The sequence below is a fragment of the Strongylocentrotus purpuratus genome, unplaced genomic scaffold, assembly GCF_000002235.5.
Source record: "Strongylocentrotus purpuratus isolate Spur 01 unplaced genomic scaffold, Spur_5.0 spur5_scaffold_6, whole genome shotgun sequence".
Classification (NCBI taxonomy): domain Eukaryota; kingdom Metazoa; phylum Echinodermata; class Echinoidea; order Camarodonta; family Strongylocentrotidae; genus Strongylocentrotus; species Strongylocentrotus purpuratus.
Genome location: NW_022145612.1, coordinates 14651855 through 14678591, shown reverse-complemented (window position 1 = coordinate 14678591; position 26737 = coordinate 14651855). Strand labels below are relative to the sequence as shown.

General features: G+C 37.1%; 2 protein-coding genes and 1 long non-coding RNA gene across 4 annotated transcripts; all 3 read left to right on the top strand.

Annotated features, from left to right (window-relative positions):
* Positions 1-4872: 4872 nt before the first annotated feature.
* Positions 4873-7613, top strand: LOC100888599. 2 transcript variants are annotated; one of them, XR_970348.2, is made up of 3 exons: positions 4873-6188; positions 6624-6725; positions 7147-7613. It is a non-coding gene; the product is annotated as an uncharacterized LOC100888599 (long non-coding RNA). The 2 variants fall into 2 exon arrangements; XR_004061741.1 differs by having other exon boundaries at positions 6624-7613.
* Positions 7614-11078: 3465 nt separating this feature from the next.
* LOC580091 (N-alpha-acetyltransferase 11) lies at positions 11079-26631 on the top strand. The gene is made up of 7 exons (XM_003728179.3): positions 11079-11210; positions 13075-13232; positions 13808-13853; positions 14402-14517; positions 15217-15261; positions 15779-15863; positions 25253-26631. Exons 1-7 carry the CDS (start codon positions 11190-11192, stop codon positions 25580-25582), a joined length of 801 nt encoding a protein of 266 aa, XP_003728227.1. The 5' UTR covers positions 11079-11189; the 3' UTR covers positions 25583-26631.
* LOC115919368 lies at positions 17516-21991 on the top strand. The gene is made up of 4 exons (XM_030972967.1): positions 17516-18098; positions 18361-18429; positions 19055-19150; positions 19951-21991. Exons 2-4 carry the CDS (start codon positions 18371-18373, stop codon positions 20213-20215), a joined length of 420 nt encoding a protein of 139 aa, XP_030828827.1. The 5' UTR covers positions 17516-18098; positions 18361-18370; the 3' UTR covers positions 20216-21991.
* Positions 26632-26737: the final 106 nt, after the last annotated feature.

Here is a 26737-nt window from a genome sequence, read left to right as displayed (position 1 = left end):
TGATGATTGTGATGCAATGCTAATGGTGGTGATGATGTAGGTGGTGACGGCGATGATGGCTATGGTGATGATGATAATGATAATGATTGTGATGGCGATGACGATTGTGATTGTGATAATGATGTTGAAGATGAAAATAAGAATTCTACAAGTTTTATTTGAGCCCTTCAGCCCAAGGCACACTTATATTTCTATCCAAGGGTCATATTACACACAAACAAACCCCGAAAATAAATTTCCAGATATATATATATATTCCGCGGGTCACTTTAAAACAAAATCAAACAGAAAAGAGAATAAGGGAAAGAATTTTGTAATATTTTATTTCCAGGAATACACATGAACTGGAGTAATGCAATTGACAAAAGAATTATGAAATAAAATATTACCATCATCAAATGTCTGGGAATTACCAAAAGAAATTCCTGTTTAAGGCTCTTCTAATTAGCCCATGGTTTACAAATATAAAAACACATTTCAGATTTTTACAACCATGAAATTAATAGCAGGGATGGGATCATGGGAACAATCATATTTTCAATTTTCAATAACATTGCCCCCCCCCCCCTGAAAGTTTGTATTTACACAAACATACATTTCATAACGAATAATGTGTCTTCTTTGTTAAAATGATATCAAAGCCTGGCCAAAAATAGCCTTTATAGACACTTAAATCCCCTCTTCTGTCCCTAGAGCTGGAATTCTTTATTGTACTTGTGTGCGTATCCGTATCCAACTTTGTACTTTCCGTTCACTTATATAATTATGTAGCGCATGAGTATCGTACACAATAATAAGTATGTGGTGCAATACAAAAGCCTCTACGACCGGGGGTTACGCACACGAGAATAATTCATGAATATCCCTAATCTCCGTCTATTTTCCGTGCGTGTTCACGTATAGCGCGCAGACTGGTTGGACCGCGAATCGACGCAGAGCTATATATAACGTGGTATCCCCCGGTTGATCTCGATGCGAAACGCTCGTCGATCGGCCATGTCTTATTTTCCGCCGGAGTCTATTATGCATTAGCTACTACTTTGCTTGTTCCTGACTGGTATTGAGACAGACATTCACAGGAAGTATAATATTATGTTAGGAAAATATCTACATTATGTGGTAAGCCAAAATTCAGCGAGATGCACCCCCGATAAAAATGGTTATTTAACGTGTATATCCGACTCTTCAAATATTTTTTTTTGCAAGTTTTTTTTGGTGTTTTTTTCACATTTTGAAACTTCACTCACTATTTATTGAATAGTACATTATAATGTTTATAGTTCTGGCTCAATATTCATGACGAATTCAATGTCATTAAATGAATCCTGAGCATAGCAGAAAGATGAGAACTGTGCCATGTTTTTGCTTATTACGTATTCATGAGGAGCAAATTCGTGCATACGATATGAATAAATGGAATCCTGGACAACTCGCCACAAAGACAACCCGCCCCAAGACAACCCGCCACAATACCCTGGACATCCCGCCACAATACCCTGGACAACCCGCCACAATACCCTGGACAACTCGCCACAGCCTTTTCGGACAACTCGCCACACTTTTTTCCCCTCATGATTTCTAGATCTAAAATCCCTCATCTTAGATGAAATTATCATTTTTCATGATTTTCGTGCTTTTATAAACACAGTTATGACAGGAAACATGGAAATTGTGAGTATTTTGAGAGCTGTTCTAAAGAATAAAGATGATTTTCCTTGCGCTTGCAACAAGAATCTATTTTGGACGAACCCAAGCCAGGCGTACGACTACGAGTTACGACTAGAAATCTACGATTTTTAAGTTCATGTCTCAGGAAACTTTTTAATGGTAGGATATGCTGCTATGTATCTTTGGCGTATCTTTACATTCTAATATTACCTTTTTTTTTTTTACCTCAGCGAAATTATCGCTCGCCTAGGCCTACAAAGTAACAACTAAAAGATTACACTTGACTGTGCATTCGCTTTGTACTGTGTCTGTGAGCTGTAATTTTCATTTTCCTAAAATTCCGTACAAATTAATGAACACTGATGGGGGGGGGGGGGGGGGGGGGGGGGGGCAGTTGCTCCCCAAATAAAAATACAAAGTGGTTTATTTCTAATTCGATACCAGTGATTTACAATTGTTGCTGAAATGACATGATATTCAGGGATTTATTCTCATTTTTTTTTATAATTATACCTTTTTACGCGTTTGTTGGAAAAATTACAATCAGGCAACCAACAAATATGCTTATTTTGAAGCCTTTATGTCAGGGCCTGCACTTTTTGAAAAAGTATGTTAAAGAGAAAGAGGAAGAAAAGAACGAGTGACCTGCTAGTTTCACAAATGATGTTTCAAAATATGCTCATCTTGGCGTAATTAAATGCCTAAATCCCTGAGGTTACAGGGGCTCCGTCCTCTGGACCCCACTAAGGGCCCTAACGTGGGCCCATGGATGCTCATCGGACCGTAAGTATACATACATAAAACCCATGAGCTTCTGGGGGCTCCACCCCTTGACCCCTGGACCCCACTCCACGTCAATTTGCGCTCAACTCACTTTGCTCACTATACGCTCTATCAGATTGTTGATACTCCACTTCAAAAAACGTTCCGCCAGGGGCCTGCATGTTACGTGTAAGAGTGGTGGCGATGCAGATTTTTCTTCTGCCCCAAAAACGTTTTTGCGCATTACGCCACTGCCCCTGGAGGGTGAGCCCCCTGGAATATTCCCCACCCACCCAAGTGACCCAACCCAATCCCAAAGTGCTTCCGGCGCGCCAAACTGGTTGCGATGTCAGGAATGCTCGTCCCGGCCTCTTTGGTAATCCTGGCAGTGACAACAAATATATTCCCCACTGAAATATAGTACTACTACTACTTCACTACTACTACTACTACTACTAGGCCTACTACTACTAATAATAATAATAATGATGATGATGATTACAATTTAACGACGACGGTGATGATGATGACGACAACAATAATAAAAAGTACTAATAATAACTGCAAGAATCCAGACATTGTCTTCAGGGACAACAACAAAGTAAATATCATCGAGGTCATCGTTCCCCATGACATCAACATCGCCATCAAAGAAAGAGACGTCTCAAGTATGAAGACCTCAGGATAGAAATCGAGAGGATATGGAACGTTCCATTCAATTCAATTCATTTGATATCATTCTCCATTAAAAAATATTAAAACATACAAACATGGTATATCTAGCGTTAAGCAATTAAGAAAACTCGTAAAATTTATAACAGTTATAATACAATTCTTTTTGTTGGATCATAATGCTAAAAGGCGTGGTCCTATTTTTGTTACTAAAAGTGTAATAGGCCTACTCGTAGTGGTAGACAAACCAATCCACGTGATATTTTAGACTTATAACTTTAAATTGTATGTAGGGTATACTTAGTCTTTAGCTCATGTTTATTGTGTTTTAGAAATATAAAAATGTATATATCATGTCTATGTATTTTATTATCATATCTTACTTTGTTTTTATATATTTTTCTGTATTGTGTTGTAAATATGTGGTGCTATCATACCCCTGAAGGGGGTCCATAGAGTCAAATGAAATTTTATCTTATCAGATAAAAGATTGATTACAAGAAAAATGTGGGGTTAACAAAAAGGGCAATTAGCCTTATTAGCGTCAATCACTTAGCAAGAATATACTGTATTGTTGAGAAAAGAAAAAAAGGGAAAGGGAAAGCAGAGGGAGCCTGAACACCAAGAAGAAGAAAAAAGGGAAGGAGAAGTGCATTAACTTAAACGTAATGTCATTTATTTTGACTGGAATACAATGATAGAATATGGGATTTATACAATCGTTTAAAAATACTAATTTATTTAGAGTTTTTCATATTAAACGGGATATTTTTCCATAAAACTGGCCCTGTAAAACATTAATTTGTACGGAATTTTAGGAAAATGAAAATTACCAGCATTACGAGTTTCATGAGAATGTATTTCATAATTAAATTTCAATTTACATGACATGGACCTTTGCAATAAACCCTTGCCACATAAACAGAAATATAGCAATATTAAATTATTTATATCACGAAAGTAACCCAGAAAATCTAGAAATAAACCACATTCCAATTTTATTTCGCGGGTCAACTGCCCACCCCCCCCCCCCCCCCCTATCAGTACGCCAGTGCTTCCAGTATCCTACCATTAAAACAATTCTGGGACAGAAAAATGCAGCTGTTATAGACCTCTAGATCAAAAGTATATTATTGTTACAAGGGAAATCAACTTTATTCTTTGTAATGACCGTGTTTATAAAAGCACGAAAATCATGAAAAATGACAATTTCATTTCAATATATATTATTGTTACAATTAGGGAAATCAACTTTATTCTTTATTCTTTGTAATGACTGTATTTATAAAAGCACGAAAATCATGAAAAATGACAATTTCATTTCAATATATATTATTGTTACAATTAGGGAAATCAACTTTATTCTTTATTCTTTGTAATGACTGTGTTTATAAAAGCACGAAAATCATGAAAAATGACAATTTCATTTCATTTTAGATCTAGAAATCATGATGGGAAAAAGTGTGGCGAGTTGTCCGAAAAGGCTGTGGCGAGTTGTCCAGGGTATTGTGGCGGGTTGTCCAGGGTATTGTGGCGGGATGTCCAGGGTATTGTGGCGGGTTGTCTTGGGGCGGGTTGTCTTTGTGGCGAGTTGTCTGGACCCCGAATAGATGGAAGCGAATTCGCGCACGCTGCGGTCTGACTGTACAGATTAGTATATGGCGCGCTTTCAACAAACCAGGAAGTTACTCGAACGTGAAATGTGATGACGTCATGTAGCCTGTCGTTTTGTATTCGTTTGTGTTTGTTTCGCAATAATCGTTGAGACGACGAAATCGATTTGGGCGTACACCGCATTGCTGAATGCTGCATGCTACGTGGACCCTATAGCTATTTTGAGTCATTATCAACGTGATACCCTGTTGGAGTAGAAGCAACGGAGTTTGCTCTTGATCAACTACTGAAACTTATTACAAGTTGAACGTTTTAGATTGCTTTTTTATTAGATCTACTGGCTTACTGCAACAAAGTAGTTAGATATTATTATTATCCAACCTCGGCCATGCCACAAGCTTACATCTGCTCTTGGATGGAATTGGAAGTGCATGAAGTTATACCACCACTCGTATACGTTGACAAGAAGAGTTCAGAATCAGATATGTCCACTGTAGTAGCCTTATCGGAGATATCTGGGAGTGAAGACCAAACGAGCATTATGTTGAAAAAGGTTATTAAATTGAAGAGGCGTTACAGGGGAAAGCGAAAACCAAAGGTAAAGGAGAATCGTCGACGAGCAAGACCAGGAAGGTCCCGAAGCGGTTTTCCAGCAATCGGCGCACCATTTAACAATAATGAATTTTTGATCAACCAGAATGAGAGAGATGCCATGATAATTGATGGGAAACAGAAGTGCACAGCCACAGTAATGACGCATGGTAAAAGTGATATGGACTACTACAACGAAGCCAACGAGGAACAAAATTTCCTTCACCATTGCAGTGACAAGGAGGATAATAATTGTGCCACCACTTGCTCAGAAATGATGGCTAAGACTTGCTATGGACAAGATTCTTCTCCACATTGCACAAGCAGTAAGAGCAATGAAACATCTGACTATGATAGCCTGCATTCCCCTTCTGAATCAAGCAGTGGCTGCAGCAGTCATTGCGAAACTGAACATGCCAAAGACAACATTTTAAACGATGAATTGTTTGACATTGATTTCGCGCTGCGAAACTTTGAAGCAGATTACTCGGCACATCAATGGGAGCTGAAAGAACAGTTGATAACTCTTCCAAGGCAGCAGTTAGAAACCAGATGTTCACTACTTATGGACCAATTGAAAGATCTAGAGGAGAGAAGCCAGAACATGCAGATGATGCATGGAGTCAGTCGGGTCAAGGAGTTGGAACTGGAGCTGGAGTTACTGAGGGAGGAGAACAGGAGGTTGAGAGGCGTCGCTGCAAACAGTCCGACAGCAGAATGAAATAATGAGGGTGATACTTAGCAAGGAGGAAAAATTCCAGTTGGATTTCTCATGCCATCCTGACGTAGACTGAAGTTCTGCCCTTCGTATTTTTGCATGGAATGTGGCAGTCATGGAGACCTGAATTTTCTACTCTACACACGGACATGACTCGGAAAAGGTGTGCATGTGCCTCGTGTATACTATCTATAAATTTGAATAATATTTCACATGCTCACCAATTAGTTTCATTGAAAAAGGAAAATGCTTAGTAAATAGTTTAATACTGAGTGTAGACTGTAGCCTTGTAGGGAAGAGGAAGTCTTATTCGCCATATGGAGTTTACCATACATGTACGACTATGATGTATATATATTTGTGGACTCTTTTCCTTTCGATGAGTCGATGAGGATAATGGAAACTTTATGAAGATTGTGTCACTTACTCACTTTACATATAACAAATTCTATTTTTAGTCTTTTGTGGTCTGTACTCAGTCACCACTACTTGAATGTACAGTGAAAGATTAGAGGATGATGAATCTATTTTTGGTTAAGAACTTTGTATGGTTGTTTTGAATGTTATAATATTTATTTAAGTATTCTTTCTTTTCTAGGAACTCCAGAGGTCTACATGTACATGTAGCAGTACGACCGAGCAGATGGGAACTCATATCACATGGACTGGTCATGGCTAGTTGCTCTCACCAATGACCAAGGTACATAAACTAGAGTGTATCAACTATCAAGAGAGCAACATCAACTTATCCAGTCCTTTTTATTTTGTGATTTTTATTTTTTAAGATTGTGACTTCCATGATCTCCACATTATAACCGTCATATATTATGTGCAATTTCAAAGTTATCATCGTGAACGAGGTTCTGATTTTTACTTTTCAGTGGAAGCTTAAAATTGGCCCTTAAATTCTCTTTAGTTAAAAAAAAAAAAAGTTTTTTGAAAGGGGGGGGGGGTAACAATTATCAACAAAATATTCATATTATTTTGAAGGCTTATTCCTTATTGATTGAAGTAGAAGTAGAAGATCTGACCCCATTTGTAGGGGACCATTACATTTCCTTCATTCTTTGTGTATTTGGATTGGAATATTTTCACCCTCTACATTCTTTTGTCACCTACAGATGGCTTCCAGAGAGTGGCGACACCATCACAGAAGTTGGCAACACTTCTCATGGTATCATGGTATAATTGCATGTCCTTTCATATTTTTCTCAGTTACTATGAGGTCATAGCCACCTTTTTACATTGATAGAGAAACTAGTAGATCATCAGTACTTGTATTTTCATCCTAGGTCTTTTTAACACTGAAAAGTAAGGGTTAGGGTGGGTTTTTAAAAAAAATAGCTATTAATATATCACCAAACTATGTAAAACTTTGATTTCTGTATGTGATGTTAACTGCTGTGACTCATGTTGGAATTGATAATCATTAGATTTTTTTTTTAAACTTCCACACAAAGTAAGCATTTACAATTTTACATGTTCATGTTTTATGTGTTTGTGACTTTTGTTTTATGTACATTGCCATATCCATAATTGTGAAATTTATGAGTTATTAAAGTTTCAGATATTTATCAATTAATTAAAACATGTTTGATGTTGTGAAATGTGACTTGTATTATTAGGTAATGAAGCAGATTTGTTTAAATGTACTTAGTACATGTAGTTTGTTTAAGTATGATCTATATGTACACTAATTCATATGATCTACAGGGAGGGAATCCGATGCAAGAGCTCAAATGAGAGTGGATGAATTCAAGGTTTAGAGATAGAGAGTTTTCTTGTAACTTGTAATCTTGTATAATTGAGTTACATACTGTAAGCTCTTTCATGAGATGGGTGAGTTCTGGTATTTGTACAGATGAAAAGTAATCAACGCTCTTTCTTGTTCTTTTAATGTCACTTTGGAAGAATATCATAGCAGAAATGTCTCCTGAGAGGATTGCCTCTTCACTGCCCTGCCGTCACTGAAGTATGATGAGCAACAGCTGAAAAGACCACATCGTCATGCCACATGACTGTGTATCGTCCTGCACATACATTTCTGTTTATTTTTATTTGCTCTGCATGTGACTTACAACAACTGAATCAATTTCTTTACATTTGGTTGTCTCCAAAATCTCATACATGTAGTATTTAAACCAATTCTTATGTACTACATGCAGAATCAACCCGATCTTTAAACTTTTCATCCGTACAAGCATGTGTTCACCCTCATATTAAGTTGGTTTTAATGATGAAATGAAAGTGATAAAAGCAGGGAAATGACAGAAACAAATGAGTGAAAGTTTGAGCAACATCCAATTAAAATAGGGAAGTTATGAATTGTCAACATTGAAACAAATTGGTAACACTATGACTTATCTTGTGAGCTCCTCTCCAATTTGCCTCCTACAGAAAATTTCATAAACTTTCATTTATTGATGACGGAATAGATTTGTTTCATACAGGGGTTGTATAAAAACATACAATGTATTTGCAATAATTTTATTTAGGATGAATGTACGATTGGAAAATATAGATTTTTGAAGTTATTTAGTATAGGGCAAATGAGAGGGAACCTAGCAAGATACGTCACAAAGTTACCAATTTGTGTTTGTTTGATTGATTTCACCTTCAAAAAATCACAACTGCCATATTTTCAAATTTCAATCGTTTTTTGCTGGAACTTTCACTGACCTGTTTCTCTCATTTTTCTGCTTCTAAATCTACTTAATATCAGGGTGGACTTTCTCCTCAAAAGCCTCAACATTTTCAAAGAGTTTGCACAGATAATGTACATATGCCAAACCAAGTTACAAGAGTGAGTGGGTCAGAATTGCATCTATTTAGTATAGCGAACGTGGTGAAAGTTTGATGAGAAAGAGAGAAAAGTGGGGGGGGGGGGGGGTAGAGGGGAAAGGAGATATAAAAGCACCTACCGGTATACAAGATTTGTGAGGTCGCAGTGTGTGTATTGTGTTTTTACAGACGTGTGTCCAGTCTTCCACTGTTAGCTGGATTACAGGCGCACGCCACAACGCCCAGTGCGAAAAATTATATCTTATAAAGAGGAAAAAACCCAACCCGGATAGCGCATTCTTATAATGGAAGACCTTTGGGGGAACTTGCTCTTGGTCGCTTTGAATTGGGGGAACTTTTAATGATGAGAGGAAAAGGAGATACTTATCGAAAGGGATAAAAAAAAATTAAAAAAAGGAGCACGTGTCAAATTACACAGGATAATTATCAGAGGTGACAATTGGGCACTTCTTCTTATACACCTGAAAACCGGCACTTATGAGAATGGGAAATGGGCATTTGTAGAAAGAAAAGGGACTCCGATAAGATTTTATTACTGGCATTTATCGGAAGTGAAAGGGGGCAATTATGAGAAGGGGAATTGACTCTTATTACAAGAAAAAGAGGCACATGTTTTATGACTGATTTTATTACTGGCATTTATCGGAAGTGAAAGGGGTATTTATATGGGAGGGGAAGGGAAAAGAGCATTTATTAGAAAGGAAAAGGAACAGTTATTATAAAGTTGGAAAGGGGCACTTATCAGGAGGGGAAGGGGCACGTGCCAAAGTAAAACGAGCATCTCTCAGATTTGAATAGGGGCAATTATTGGAGGTGACGGGGCACATATCTGAAGTGAAAATGAACAACTTTTCGTACCTGAAAAGGGTCATTTATCCGAGATGAAAAGGAGCACTTATCAGAATGAAAAGGAACACTATTCATAGGTGAAAAGGGGTATTTATGAGAAGGGGAAGGATATAGTTCTTTCTTTTTTAAATGGGGGTACTTATCATGAGGAAAAGGGGTACTTTTTTAGAAAAGAGGCACATATATGAAAATAAAAGGTGCGCTTATATGAGTTAAAATGGGGTAGTTATTAAAAGGAAAAGGGGCACTTTGCAAAGTAATAGGGGCACCTCTCATATTTGAATATGGTTATTATCAGAAGTGAAGGGGGGCACTTATCACAAATGAAAAAGGGCACTTCCTAGAGATTTAAAAGGGCACTCATGAGAATGTAAAGATGGACACTTATTGCAGAGGAAATTGTTGAAGGAAAAGGGGCACGGGCCAAAATAAAAGGGGCTCTTATCAGAGGGGAAGGGGCGCTTTTACAAAGTAAAAGGGGCACTTTTCAAATGTGACGAGGGGTGATAAAAACACCATTCCACTGCAGCTTGTACGGTAATAATGCCTACAATTTTGTAATGTAAATGCAGCAGCCATGAGTTATAATCTTAAACGAATTGCAATTGATTACTAAATATAAAGGAAAAGTTATACTTATCAATATTACATGGGGAACTTATCATTTTGAAGGAGCGCTTTTTTAAATGGAAAATGTCGCGCCCCCACACCCACCCCCTTTAGCGACGTCCCTGGTTGTTATCCCGTTATTCTTTTAAAAGAAATGCAATTCCTCATGCTCTCGCACCTCTCTTCTATCGTTAATTCTCTTTCATCTTTTTTCCTTTCTCCTTTATCTCACAAAATTCTCTCTTTCCCACCTTTTTTTCCATCTCATTTTTTTGTTCTTCTTGTGGTTTTTTTCTTGGGGGGGGAGGAGGGGGCTACACACCTGGCAAAAGGGACCCCATATTATGCACACTGCAAAATTGCTTGCCCCGCCCCTTTCCCGGTAAAAAAAAAAAAAATCTTATAATATTATCCCCCTTTCTTTCTTTTCCCCTCTCATTATTCTCCTTTTCCCCTTTTTCTCTCCTCCGTCTTCCCCCTTTTCTTCCTTTTCCGCCTTTTCACTCCTTTCTCTTCCCCTTTCTTCCTTTCGCCCTCCTATTCTCCTCTCCCCTTTTCTCTCCTCCCTTCTTCCTTTTTCTCTCTTCCCTTTTCTTTCTTTTTCCCCTCCCTTTTCCCCTCCCTTTCCCCTCCCTTTTCCCCTCCCTTTTCACTCCTTTTTCTCCCCTTTCCCTTTTTCTTCCCCCCCCCCCTTCCCCCTTCCCCCCTTTCTGTTATTTTTTTAAAACGAAATTGGGTGTTCTCTTCGGGGAGCTCGGCGCTCCGGATCAACGCCATCTACGGCCATAAACGGGTTCGTTCGATCCGCTCGACGACACAAACGTGGAATTCTGACCCCAATACTCTGCAGAATCTAGCATTTTTTGTTGTTTTGCCGCCGTAGGTTCTCAATTTAGACTCAATTATGAATATAAGATGTGCGAAGGTGAGTAAATGCGGCCATTCTTGGTATTGTGGTAAACTTCATTATGGTAGCAATTCATGAATAATACCGTTTTAATCTAGAAATCTAGATCCTATTGAAATTCCAATGAGTCCCACACGTCTGCTCCTGTGTCATGTTTGACATTTTGACCAACTGTGCATGTCTTGGACTTGGGGGAAATACTTGAAAATGCAATGCACTCGTACCAGTACTACAGTGAATTGAGGGTATTTTATTATTTAGAGACAGAACAGCCCTATACGCTGTAGTGGACGCGCGTTTGTGTAAAGAAACGTTACACAAAACTTGGCCAAACTTGATCCCTAATTTTGATATTTTGCCGGATGCGTATCCGATGCATTTCAAGTCCTAAATTAGCTAAATGCTTAACTACTTCGGTTCCACTTACCAACTTGACAACTTAAATCCCTTTGATGGTCCCTTTTCAAGAAATTATGGGTCAAGATCGACATCCATGAAGAAAATCTTGCAGCCGCGTCTCATTCCTTCTAGTCTACGCCGAAGGCAAAATGCTTATAACGGAAATAGTCTACTGTGCACGAGCTACGAGTTCTAAATCGGGTTGGAGGTCAATATCATTTAAGGTTCTAAGACACGGGTGGCTAACCCGCGGCCCGCGAGCTTTTCTGGTGCGGCCCGCACGTAGAAGAATCCCCTATCCAACTCAGTGAACGGAAATACGCGCCGCTGATTGGCTGATCGCGCGACCCTCGCTTGTCTGCTAGCTGCGAGGTATGGGCGATTTGCTACAATGTGCGCGGTGTATTGTACCTGGTGCACTACATTCGACAGGCAAGCAGCCTGTTGTGTAGCGGCCGTGTTGCGAGAGCGGGGCTGTTCGGAAGATTTTGGCAGTCTGCTAAACTCGAACACCAAGCAAAAAATGGCGACCAAAGACACATTGAGTGTATGTGGTTTCAACATAGGGTGTACCGCTCTAATGGGTGACTTTGTCACAAAAAATCCCTAAACATGGGTCCCACTTCTAACAAAAATATCATTAAAAATGCGTCCGTTTCTTCAAAATTTTCGGGCGTTTGCTATGCTAACACCCCCCAAAACACCCGAAAATTGTGGAAAATGGGTCTTTTTTCGAGAAAAATTACCCTTAATAATGGGTACGGGTTTCGAGGCTTGAGCGGCACACCCCTGTCCAAGCCAAATCTGAGTATCCCCCCGGGCATTAACATCACTTGCCATGTTAATTTCATTTTGTACATATAAGTTAATGTTGTGAATCGAGAAATATGTTTGAAATGTCATGCTTGTCTTGAATTTGTAGCCCTTTTCTCCCGCCGTTTTTTTTTCTTCACTGATTTTGTTTGCTTGTTTGTTTTTGCAAAATTGCAGGTGTGTACACGTATTGCATGAGAATTTTTTTTTTGGGGGGGGGGGGGGGGGGGAGAGAAGACTACCTATGGCCCGCCAAGTAATGCCAATCGTTAGCTGTGGCCCGCAAACTTTAAAAGTTTGGCCATCCGTGTTCTAAGACCTCATGCATTCAATGTTTGTTCCCACACAAGAAAAAACTTGCAAACTACTAGCTACTTGTTGGGAAAATTTATCAGAGTGATATTGATCGAGCTTTCCTTATCTTCCAAGTGTTCCTGATGATATTTATTGGTCTAAGTACTAGATTGATGATAATGTTTTAATCGGCCAATACAGTGGACAATGTATCAAGAATTTTAATTAAAAAACTAAATTCTTAAAACAATCATTTATTATTTATTTCTGTTAATTAACCCCCCACAAGTGTAGGAATAGGAGGGGTCAGTGCATAAGTAAAACATATAAATCAAGTTCATTGCATTTTTGTTTGTATAACACTTGACTTTTACAGCCGGAGGACCTGATAAACATGCAGCACTGCAATCTACTGTGTCTGCCAGAGAACTACCAGATGAAGTACTACTTCTACCATGGGCTGTCCTGGCCTCAGCTCTCATATGTAGCAGAAGATGATGATGGCAAAATTGTCGGATATGTGCTGGCTAAAATGTAAGTTTATGAGATGTTTTCCTTCAAGATTTATTTCTCTCTTTTATATTCAAGCCCTAAATTTGATTTTTCCACTACATGTTAAGCCTTATAATAACAAGTGGAATAAACCCTTTCCAGTTTTGCCACAGCAGAAGTGGAGAAATCAGAGAAACAAGTGAGTGAGAGTTTGAAAAGTGGATTATTTAATTTGATATTAAAATACAAACCAGTGCAAAACAACAGTATGAATTATTCATGAATTGTAAAAATTGCAGTGAGTTTCAAAATAAGAAACTGTTAAAAAACACAACAAATGTATTTTTTCTCTCCCCCCCCCCCCCCCCCTCTCTTTTGCACAATGTTACCTTTGAGATTCTTAATCCCTTGTAAAATTTGCAAACATGAAAGTTCTTTTTTTGCAGTTGTGAGAGAATAACATCTCAAACTTATGATCAAATTGCCAGTTTGTATCCATTAGAAAGCAACCTTTTGCATACCAACTGCTTGGATTCATGGATTGTTAATACATGTAGCTTTTTTGAGGCAGTACTTGAATATCATTACCGTATATGGTGTGCTTTACTTGGTTACAGGGAGGAGGATCCTGATGAAGTACCCCATGGTCATATTACATCACTGGTTAGTATTTCTATCTCATGGCTCCTATTTGAGATTTGTGTATTAAAGAAAAGTGTTTTAGTCAATTGAAAACATAATAATAAAAACAAGAGCTTCATGGCTCAAATTTGAGTGTGTATAAAGAGGTGATAGTAATTTTTTTAATGACAAAAAAGGGGATTCTGCAATATGTTTTTGATGAAAGTTGTTCCATTGTTTTGTTAAATTTTATACAATCATTGTCATAAGACCCCTGAGCCCGGTTCCTTTTTTTTTGGGGGGGGGGGGGGGGAGGAATGGGGGAATGAGTTATTCTAGTGCTGACACATTTCCATTAGATTGATGTTGCCTGGCCCTCATTCATTTTCTGTCAATTTGATTACCATAACCGTACACTATATTTTTAATTCTTTTTATTATTGCACATTTCCAAATTTGTCATTGACTTTATTATTATCAGATTGACAGAAAATCATAAGACAGGGTAGTTGTAAAACTCCTATATCATGTAACATTTAGGTTTTACTATTTTATCTATTTCATCTTTATTTTTTCTCATTGGTTTACAGGCTGTCAAGAGATCTCATCGTAGACTTGGTCTAGCACAGAAACTCATGAATCAGGCATCGTTAGCTATGACTGAATGCTTCAATGCTAAATATGTTTCATTGCATGTCAGAAAAAGGTTAGTTTTTCCTGAATTATATGGGAGGACAAAATGATGAGGGTTGTTTTACTTGGCATGAATCAGTTATTGTCATTAAATGCCATTTCCCAATATGTTATGGAAATTCAGATATGCTTGTTGATGATATGCTGCTGTCTTTATTGTAGAGAAAACTTTTACTCATTAAAAGAAAATCATGGTAAATCTGTAGTTATTATGAATTAAGCTAGTTTCTAATTTGATCAAAATGTTACTATAGCTCTTGCTATTGTACAGACCAATGAATATGTCATGTTGGCCATGTAAGATGTCAGCCGTTGTCAGAACATACCTAAGTGTATATCTGTTCCATATTGATAGGTATTATCCTCCAGATTCCTCAGGGGAGCATCACAAGTACGTGATGTACAGAATCATCAGAATTTAGTTTTACAGCATGTTTTATATTTCTGGGTACGAAAGACAATATAAGTTTGGAGATTAGTAAAAAGATTTCTTTCAGTAGGGAATACAAATTCTGATATTTGGCAATTGTTCATAATGTTATTTTCGACAGTTTGATTATCCCTCTCAAGTGAGTACTTTTAAACAGGCAACGTACTGTTGATAGATTTACTCAGTCACAGGCAAGGATAACTATTTCATTCATATCCCTCAAATGAAAAAAAAAAAAAAATCTCATCACATAATTTGATCTGTTTTTCTTTTTTCCTGTAGCAACCGTGCCGCTCTCCACTTGTACCAGAACACACTCAAATTTACGTAAGTATACCTAATGATCACTGCAGTGTCACATATAGCAACTTGGAATGTCTACTAGTGCTTTGTACTGTAATTTTCTTAATTGTTCTATGATTTATTTATAATTTCATCTTTACTTTTAGAGGAAAATGTCATACAAAAGTTTACTTGCTCCAAATGAAATTTTAGCCACCAGTACATCATTAGAATATTCAGTGGAAGTATTTTTCTTGCCCTTCTCAGCAAATCTTGTAGCTTGCTAGATAGGCAGGCGTAATCTGAGGTCTTAATTTGCTTTTGAGGAAAAGTGAAAGGGAAAAAGTGTTGTATTCCTTTACATTTGTATTCCAGGTTCCTTCAGCTTTCCATTGGGATAAAGTTGTATTTTCATCGAATAGGATCTTGAAATATTGAATAAAAAATACTGAATGCAAATACCTATAAAACTATTACAGCTACCTACATCAAAAAAATAAAATGTGCGTCTTTGTTATTACTTATATATATCAACATCCCTCTTTCTTTCTTTCTTTCTCAGGACCAACGATATAGAACCCAAATACTATGCAGATGGTGAGGATGCCTATGCCATGAAGCGAGATCTAACAACCTTTGGAAACAAGGTATTTTCATAACACCGTTCTCTTTATTTGCCATGTTATCGACTTGAGTAACTAGTATTGAACAACTTTATTGTATATCACATTAGCACAAAATGAAATAGTAAATGGATTTCTACATATGTGTTGTATCAATGAAACTGTTCAGTGAGAGAAAGAAAACAAACAGTACAGGAAGAGAATACCATGAAGGAATTAAATAAAATGAAAGAAATCTCATATTCAATATTGCAATGAGAAGTGAGAATATAGTTAAAGGTATAGTTGAGTATTGGTAATTTCCAAAGTGCCCCTCCAAAACAGATTTGGTTTATTTCAGTACCATATGAAAGATCATCGAAAAAAACATGGGAGATGATAATAATTCCAAATCAAATGCTCTAATTGTTGTGCAATTTGCTTTCAAAACATTATATAAAAGTGTTTGACGTCCGGACATCACTTTTGACTTTCGACGGTTTATTTTTTGAATTTACGTGTTTAGCTCCCTCTATGTCATTTAACAACCAGCGTATTTACAACGAGTGTTTGAGTTCGTTGGTACGTACAGTACTACAGGTAGCTAGCAGGCGGGTATCCGACCGCGCGCTAGTAATACAGTACAGCTGATCAATTCCAATACGCTGCTTTCACGTAAAGTATAACACACACAGCTCATATCAGATTATCACCGGCGCCGATCGAACGCTAGACAGCTACAGACAAGCTTTGATTGAAATACGATAACGAGATCGAGATTGGAAAAGGAGCTCGAGGTCACGGACGATGGCCGACTCGGACTCAGCTAGTGCTAAGCCTAAGGACAAGGCTAAGGCTACGCTAAATCGGAATAAGACTAAGTAAGACGGTAAGAGGAAGGAGAGAAACAAGCAATGGCAGCTCGACCATCCGGCCCAGAGGAGGCGCGGGAGTGGCTGTGAACAAGGCCAGGGTACGGCGGAGAAACTTCGCGAGCTGCAGGCGGCCTTCTCGTTGCCGAGTCTAGAGGATGCAATAGACATGCCAGGTCACTGAGAGGTAAGTTGAAATGATATACGCCCCACTGCATTGGGTAGGCCTACCGTTTTAATTTGATCTAGTCTAGAGACTAGATGCATGGAATCGGCAAATTTAAGAAATTACGTTTTGTTATCTCTTGCCTTGGATTTTTAATTCAGATTTCATGAATCATATGATATTGATAGTCTAGCCTAGGTCTACAGTAGACCGAAAGCTTCAGTCTCTATATCGTCGGTTGTTCCACTGAGACTACGTCTGGCTCCACTAGACCTCCGGATGAATTTGGTTCAAATGAAAATATTGGAAGCATATGCGATCCTACAATATTCAGTGAACGTTGTCGCGTTGAAATCGAGTCTAAAGTGATGAAATTGTAAATAATAATCTCTTTATGGGGTATACTATAACTCTCTCTCAAGGTCAATATATTAATTCAGCTATACAACAAGCTACAATTGACCGATTGGCTATTACCTTTTTGAAATTATATATCACAACTACATATTCCGGGATTTTTATGGTAGCACTAGCAGCTACCGTTGTACGACCGTAGGCGCTATTTTAAATTTATCAAAATTTACCGGGAGCACCGGTAAATTTTTATATTCAATTTTTTTCGAAAGCAGAAGTGTTTTAGGAGCTAAATTTTCTAGTGCTTATAATACTTCCACAGGGGCATCCAAATATATCAAAATTGTAAAGAATCACTATCCACCCAATTTTCAAAATTTCCCAAAACTTTGTAATAGACCCTACCTTTAATGTCCCTCGTTACAACTGCAGTTTTCTTTGTAATGATGACGTGCAGGGCTAGTCAACCGGGTAAACATCCTGCTCTTTTTAAAAGTCGACAAGGTTATACTATAGCTTGCTTGAGATGTGACTGTCTCATCTATATTTATCTCTACCAAAGAGTGTCTCAACTTCACATACATGACAGAGAACCAATGCATCAGTTATTAGTCATGCAAATTCCAAATCTGGCTAGCTGTGATAATTATTAGAGAATGCCATCTTCAAAATAATTTCTTTTGGTGATTTAAAATCTGAATGTTTTTTACTTTGTGAATGACTTTCGTTTCTTCACTTTTTACAGATATGAAGAACAGACAACACAATCCATCCCCAGCGAAGAAATTCCAAGCAGCAGTAGGGGAATTAGCAGGTGAATAGTACAAGTCACCTTTGACCGCAAATTCATGGAGAACTTGGCCTACTCTGCTGATTTGCTCGCTTCAGGTAGGATTCTGTATACATGTACGAAAGGCTCTGTAAATTGAGAGGAATTTAATGAGAATGCGTTCATTACGTACATGTTTGCAAGATTGAGCTCTTTTTCGGTTATGACCTATACAATTGGGACATATCAGCAGGTCAAGATAATGCATCTTATTTGCTCATGTGTATGACATGGGATTTTCAATATTGATTTTGTGGTATGAAAATAATGAAATGCCCTATCATTTATATCAGTTTTTATTTTGTTTTCATAATTCCTTAGGCACACCAGCATGCTCGAGTGTTTCCACAACCATATACTGATGTACGCTTCCAAGCGGTATTCCTTTGAGTAAGTATTTTTAGTATCATTTTGTATGTTTGAAGTAAGATTGTCTGTGGAAAAGTTGAAACATATCATTACAGTACGGTTACAGTTACAATATCATATTTTGAAGCAAATAGCAAAGTTAATGAGAAATTATGAATGACATCTATATAAATGCTGAAATCACTTTTGGATGCATGCAGAGTCTTGAAACAGCAGACTTTGTATCGTACTTGTGTCGGTACCTGATGTTAAGTCAAGTTGGAGTGGTTGTAGCAGGGAAATGTAACTACCTTTAATTAAGAGTCAATAATTTACAACACAAATCCAGAACTGAAGTGAATGGCTCGTATTCACAAAGGAGGTTTGTACAAACCATGGTTTGGCCAAGGTTTACATCTATGGAATGCCATTTGTAAACTGATGGAGAAGGAATGTAAACTCCATACTTGTTAACAATGTTAATTTACAATTTACGGTATGCGAGCAGCATTCCATAGATGTAAACCATCGTCAAACCATGGTTTGTACAAACCTCCTACAAACCTCCTTTGTGACTACGGGCCAATGAGTCTGAGATTTGTCTAAAGCATTTACTATTCATTCATCATGGTAGTGGTAATACCAATTGTTTGTCTTATCCATCCAGCTACCCAGCAAACCGGGCAAGGAATTTGCTTGCGGTCATCGACTACATGGCACACAAGGACAGGCCCGACCAGATTGATGAACAAGGCAATACAAAGTGAGTGGAAATTAGAAAGAAAGAAAAAAAGGTTTTCTTTTCTTTCTTGTTTTTCCTATTTTTATTTGTACATTTTTTTTTAGATGGACAAGGCAATCCAAAGTGGGTGGAGTAAAAAAAAAAAACATGATTTTTTGTTTTCCCTGTGTAGTTGGACAGGGCAATCCGAATTGGCAGTTCTTTCCCATGAAATTTATCAATTTTGGGGAAATTATTAAATATCTAATTGTCCTTCCTGGGAACGCCCCTTTTAAATCGCCAAAATATGACGTCATCTAAAGAAGTTGTCCCTGTACACGACGCACATCTAAATTATGTAGATGACGGACTGTAAGCTGATGGTTTGTCAATCATGCTGCTGATTTTGGACCCTAAATGCGGACTTGGATTCAGTGTAATAATATACTTGGTGTGTAATGCAAGGTTCTGGAGTCATCAAAATCATCATAAATTTGGCAGAGTTTTGGTAAAGTAACAATCACTTACACAGAAAGATGTATATGGGACAACACACATGGTGTCGGCCTGTCGGGGCTAGTACTACCCTGATTTCCTTATCTTTCTATGCTCATTACTCAGCCAGTATACATTTTCTTCCAAAATTGTTTGGCACATGACATTTATTTGTAATCTTGAACATTCAGTGTAAGTTTCGTTAGATTCTGTGAGAATTCATTTTCTTTTTTTACCAGAACTCAAGTTTATCTTTAAGAGATATGAATCATTTCCAATTGACAAGAATGAGTGTGCATATAATGCAACTTGTTACATTTTGCATGTTCTTTTATTTTATGATACAGATATGTTGCAGTATGGTCAAAGTGTGCCAACAACTACGTGGCCCGGAAGGAGAAGGTCCCCAAGACCTACCCCTACATGTATGTACAAGGACTCATCGGTGCGATACTGGAACGCAGAGAACAGGACCAAGGACCACTGTTCTCGAAGGCTGTTCTGCTCCCTGATGACCCTAGACACACAAGGCCCCAGCTTGCACCATTTCCTCCACCACAAGTTGATGTGATCCTAGCCAGGAGACTAGGCCGATTAGAGAAATCCATGTAATCCTCTGTAGTGAACATTTGGGATTGTCTGACTTGAGAACTGCTTTTTTTCGAGCAGAGACTAAGGGATCCAAATGGCGTCCTTCCGTCCATCCTCCGTGACTGTACACAAATTTGAATGAAGTCTAATGTGAAATCTTACCTGCAAAAATCAATTAGGGTTGCTAACTTTCCAACCCTGCATCTGTTTGTAACCATACTTGATTGGTAGATGCCCTTTATTGGCCTCCATGATATTCTGGAGTTGAAGGTCACATAAGTAGGTCAAAGGTCAAATGAGGTTCATTGTTGCATGATTGCATGCAAGACTCTTAATCGCCTCGATTTAATTTGTCCATGTGGCATGTTTTTAGGCTATCTTGAGGATTGGTTGGAACTTAACATTTTGGACTCATTTGGTTGCTAATGATTTTGTGGTCCGGAGGTGAAAGATTGCATGGCTTAGCATTACGAGCATGTATTCTTGATATGTCAGAGACCCTTTGACAAAATACCACCAAACTTGATACTAGAGTGTCCCTGGGGATCATGGGGATGTGGTTATCTGGAGAAAAAAAATCACATAACACATGATATACATGTACCAGAAATAAATTGTTATTGTTGCTAGATTAGCCACCATGCTTGGCACTTGTATATTGTATTACAATAAGAGGTTGGCAAGTTTACAAATGGAAGAAATGTAGGAATATAAAAGACAAATTGTGACATCAGTGTATAAAAGCTCTATGTGATTTATACAATTCATAATTTGTGATAAAATCAGTGCTTGCTCATGTGGAAATGGTGGATATTTCAATTTGTATCTATTTGGCAACCTATATTCCTTGAAGAAGTTACGGTAGTAATTATAAAATTTACAGCCAAGAGGTCAAACCATGAGTCAACAATGTGTTTGGTTTTAGTGACTGTGCATGTAACTGAGGTGACAGTCGATCATGTAAAAGACTATACTTCGGAACCTGTTGAAAATCAACATGGACAGAAGAAAGATTTGTAGAATATCTTATTGTAAATAGTCTTCATTTTTTGTTTAATGCAATCAATGTGACTAAAATAATGCAAGCGAAAAAGAGAAATGATCACAAGACAGCAAAACAGTTGGTTTCATGCATCATTTGAATCAATGAACGTGAATCAGCTCAACGCCAAAGTATTGTGGTTCAAGGTTATACCATCAAGAGATATGCTGCCTGTAACTACTTTGTAGTTTGAAAGGGTGTATAAAGGAAGAAGGATACAGTTGGGCAGGCGAGTCTTTCTGTTGGTCTATTGTAAAAAACTGGGTCAAATTTTTTCCAATTTTTTTGCAAATTGTAATAAAACTTGGTATACCGATTGACCCGAGGGTGTGCAAGACACATTTGTTGTGTCTGTCTGTTAAGGTACCTCCATGGTAACCAAGCTTTGCACAAAGAATACAATTTTGTTTTAATAATCTTGTGGAGCATATTCTTTCCAAGTTTTAGCAATTTTATAGTTTGGTATCTTTGATGAGGCATTATAATAACAGTATAAAACTCAATGCATGTGCAGTGTGTAAAATAAGTATGTGAGCAAACTATTGGAAGTAGTTTGATCGATTCATATGAAACTCAGTACACACAACGAAGAATTGTCTTTTGTGTGCGTATAGGACATGACCAGTTTTGAAATGTCTGTGCTATTTTTTTGAAAAACCTTATGTTGGATGTTAATCACTTGAGGTGATATTCATAGTCGAGCATTAGGGAAGATGAAAGACATATATGTACCTAACTATACTTAATTTTGTGCTGAAACTGATATGATTCAGGATTTGAGATCGATATGGAGTATGTATACATGTATACTCGTACACATTAAGGAAAAGAATCACTCAGACAATTTTTAAAGCATTTATATATAAAGTAAGATGTGAAACTTAAAAGATAAAACCAGTTATGGTCATGCGACTGCATTGTGAAAGGATTGTTGTGGAATCGATCAGAAAAGGTTGATCATCTAGCATATAAGTCTTGGTGTGTACTGCAAGGTTCTAGAATCATCGAAATGATAAAAAAATTGGCCCAGTCTTGGTAAAGTTACAAGCACTGTACACAGAAAGATGTATATGGGACTACGCACAAGTGCGCGACACATGCGTTATATCTATCAAGTCCAAATAGATATAATAATTTACCAAATATATCAATTAGTAGGCAGTTTCTCGGCAAAATTTGTATGATCACGTACTAGTCAAAACATTGTGTGCGGGCAAGCACTGAATCAAATGACCGGGGTAATAGTATATTTGTCAAGCGCGTAGAAACATTACTGTTATAGATACTTTTCTTTGGTAAACTTATCTACACATTGCCTATAGAGTATGTCAAGTTTTTATGAAAGACACAAGATAAGATGTATATAAATAAGCAGTAACTAATAAGTAACAAGACATGGTGGTATACAAATAAAGTATATTGCTCCTTCTTAATGACGACGGTTAAAGTTGTCATAGCGATAGATGCTAAATAAAAATGTGCCTTTTTTAATACACATGATCTGTTTGTATGCAATGGTTGGAATCAACATCACGTTTAAATATTGCCTTCAGTACAGCAAGTATAATTTGTATTCATCTCAATAATGTTGTGTAAATTTAACTGTTAGTTATGGCCGAATAAAGCTTTCAATGTACACCATAAAAATATGTTATGTATCTTCATTTTAGCATTACTATAATTATATTAAAATCTTATGTCTTTACACATTTACAAGTTATCACGTACTGACGTAGGTCATGCAATACACAGGCACTGTAGAACACAACTTATTTACAAGAAGTTACAATCACTTTTTTTTTAAAACTTTACAATTGCATGCAGTACCAAAATAAGAAAAACAAATAAAAAAAATACTGAAAAACACTGCATTATGGACAAGTATGAATCAAGTAAGATGTTAAATTAATTCACTACTGTTATTCATTATAGTATACTGATACAACAATTTTTAATATTTTTTTAAATTTATTTCTTTTTATTTCTCCACTTTCCCTTTAGCCATGTACCTTCATGTTGTTATATATGTTAAAGGTGTCGCTCTGGACCTATAACATATGATAAGACAAAAAATCCACCAGTTATTTCTGATTTCTATCAAATTTTTAGATTTTGTGTTGTTGTTGTTGTTTGGTATTATCGGCGTTTCATTCTTTTTTAGAATATTTACGCCTTTCACTTTATTTCTTTTTTTTCTTCTATTTTTGGTACTATTTGTCAATTCATATTCATCTCTTTTTTTTGGATAATATAATCTCAGATCTACTGGTCCATGAAAACCCCTCACCGCAATTGGCACCTTCCTGCCACACCTGCGCGGTACATTGCGCAATCTTCTCGGCCATCATTGGCCTAGGCAACTCTGGTGCCGGTGAGAGGATTCTGGAGTAGATCTTTTGAGTCTCTTGTTTGGGGTTTACCGTCCTCAATCCGTCTTTACTCTTTCTTACCTTTTCTCTTCTAGTATTTTTCCATTTTGTAAAACCTTATTTTTCTATCAAAGTGGGTATCAACATCTTAGGGCATTTGGTTGTCGTGCGATATGTGCCCAAAAAAAATGTGGATTTAGTAATTCCTTTTTGAATGAAACATGGATTTAGCTTCTTTTGGAATTGAATGGATTTAGCTCCTTTTGGAATGAAACTGTAATAATGTTGTTTACTTTCTTTTCGAAAGGTTATATTTATGTGTGATTTCACTATTATTATTTAAAAGGAAAGGTTTGCTGCTAAATTTGAATAAAATTTCAGTGACTTTATTGAGAAAATATGATTTATTTTTTATTTTTTAGGTACAATAACATGTTTCATTCCAAAAGGAGCTAAATCCACGAAAATAAAAAATAAAAAAATTTAGTAAACATCAGAAAAGCCGAAGGGAAGATTTTTTCTTATCATTATTGGCAGATAATCAGGTCCATGCAGGGTGACACCTTTAACATATATAACAACATGAAGGTATACATGGCTAAAGGGAAAGTGGAGAAATAAAAAAGGCAATTTACTCAGAAGTACCCAAAGTGGATTTGGCTCCTTTTGGAATGAAACTCTTCACATATTATAAAAGGAAGACAACTAATATAAAAGGAAAAACGAAGGCCCACGTCATTTACATAGAAGGTAGGTGGACAGATAACCTCGATGTTTTTAATCTAATTTCATCTGATCATTCCACAGCTTTGTTCCTACAAACGAAATACAAAATTGCCCTTGCGTTGTCTCACATATTGGTTGATAGATAGAGTAAGCCACTTTCTTCACACTGTAGAAGTAATCAACTGGGTCATACCAAGGAGTGTGTAGTAACTCCTTGGTCATACGACGTACAATACATACACATACACTACTACTAGGTCGAGCGTACTCGCACTACATACACATACAGTATTCGCATATCGCGCTCAAATACCATAATGTGTACAATATAAATCAGTCAGCGCGCTATTAGACATGGTTCGGATATTACTTGCACGCCCATATCCGATCGTCGTCTTGGCGAAAATTCACGGTGTGCTGCCGCTTGACCGAGAGGTGGCGCTATACAATTACACTGAACACGCCTCGAAAGTAAAATTTTTGATAAATAAAATCATTTGCAGTCGAACAGGTTTTTTGCATATAAATTCACTCTAATGTAATATTTCGGATTTATATCTTCAATGATGCATTCTTAGACATTTATTGTATGTTTTTTACGTTTAGATCATAGTTTCGTTCGCTAATGTGAGTATTGACCAACACTCAACTATTCCTTTAACAGAACGAAGGACACAAATTTGCATGCGATTTGTTTTGCTTTTCTCCTTTTCCTTTTTTTTTGTATTGCTGATATTTGACAGCTAGACTCTAATGTCATTTTATTTTAACCTGCCCTGTACCAAACACTACAGCAAACACATGAACCATATAAAAAAAAAGGACTTGTACCTTTGTTAGCACTACCAAATTCATTATTTTGTTTAATCATTAATGTGAAAGTAATATCATTTTTATTTTGTGTTTTATCACTAATTTCAGAAAAACAGTGTTGAAGACGTAGGGAAGGTACTGGAGAAGATGACAGTGGAGGTGAGTGGAGAGCAAGAGGATACGGCCGAAGGGGCATCGGGGGATGGCACCCCCTCTCCACCCTCGGGGGTAGCAGAGAGGCTCCTGCAAGGAATGGAGAAACAGAAAGAAGGAGAGAAGAAGTCATCTCAACAAGGGAAAGGGGGCAAGGATGAGGGCGGTAGTGGGGGCGGGGTGGGTAAAGGAAGCGGGGAACATCCACCCAAAACAGGAAGAGAATCTAAGAAGAGTAGAAAGAAGGCCAGGGAGGCAGCTGCAAGGGCTGAAGAAAAGTCGTGAGAGAAGAGAATGCCCAATTTCTTTACATGTAGCATTTCTTTTTAGTTAAATTATCGCTTTCTGTGATTGCCTAAGTATTTAAGTAATTTTGTTTATCTCCACCTTTTTCCTGTAATATACAAGAGTGTGTATTATGGAAATGAATCAGTTGCTGGGAATTTTGGAAATGATATGAAATTATACAATGCTGATAAACGGTGATTACCAAAAGTTGCAAACACCTCTTGATATGGGCAAGTATTTTATTACATTTCATGACATTGGGGTCAGAAGAGCAGGTAAGCTGTGAAAAAAAATTCACCTTTTTTTTCTCCCAAAGAAATATTGAAAATAAGTGACATAGATGATATATAGGGTTAATACTGTTAAGAAGCTGTCTTATATGTTTATATTTTTTGAATGCTTGAAAGCATGAGGTTCAAGTTTATTTAATTCCAATTGAAAGTACAAAGGAGGGATTTTATGATCAGAGAATATTACAAGGTATTGCAAACATTGTATATTGTGTTTTTACAGCAAGAAATCTGATAAAGTACTTCTTTTATCTTACTTACTGTATAACAAAGTACAATTTTAAAATTCTGACAATTCAGTGTTATTTTTTCTTTATCATGCAAATAGTTCACATGCATGCTCTTATGTAAATGGAATTTCTACCTACAAAAGTGAAGAAAGAAAAACACCTATACTGGAGGGATATAAACTTTTAAATGAGAGAAGTTTTTCAATAAAAAAACAAATCCAACGCATTTCGCGGGAAACATTGAATTCAGAAATAAACATGACCAAAACTAAAAAGAAATAACCATCTGGTATGGGTCATTCTTTAATAAAACTGACATTTATCAATGTTCCCCATGTATAGAGGCGGTCAGTGGAGTCATGTATTTGCAATCATTTACAATGCAATATGCTACCATCTGGAGAATGTATCATTGATACTCATGTGGTAATGTAGTATGACATTGTACCCATTATACACTTAAATTAGGTACTGTTTAGATATTTGGGAGAGCAAATAAAAGTGAATGAATTAAGTTTGAAGCAAATCTAGTATTAGAAACTTTTGTTCTCTGTTTTCCTAATGCATTTATGAAGTGGCCTTAAAAAAATACCTCAATATTTTAGTTTTTTTTTTTATTTGTTAAAAGATAC

What these genes read in the sequence shown, in the direction of transcription:
- LOC580091 (XM_003728179.3), top strand. Translation starts at nt 11,190, where the DNA reads ATGAATATAAGATGTGCGAAG. An exon ending in GGATATGTGCTGGCTAAAAT is followed by an intron (nt 13,233 to 13,807) that starts GTAAGTTTATGA and finishes ACTTGGTTACAG; the next exon opens with GGAGGAGGATCCTGATGAAG. An exon ending in TCATTGCATGTCAGAAAAAG is followed by an intron (nt 14,518 to 15,216) that starts GTTAGTTTTTCC and finishes TTTTTCCTGTAG; the next exon opens with CAACCGTGCCGCTCTCCACT.
- LOC115919368 (XM_030972967.1), top strand. Translation starts at nt 18,371, where the DNA reads ATGCTCGAGTGTTTCCACAACCATATACTGATGTACGCTTCCAAGCGG. An exon ending in TCCAAGCGGTATTCCTTTGA is followed by an intron (nt 18,430 to 19,054) that starts GTAAGTATTTTT and finishes TTATCCATCCAG; the next exon opens with CTACCCAGCAAACCGGGCAA. An exon ending in GATGAACAAGGCAATACAAA is followed by an intron (nt 19,151 to 19,950) that starts GTGAGTGGAAAT and finishes TTTATGATACAG; the next exon opens with ATATGTTGCAGTATGGTCAA.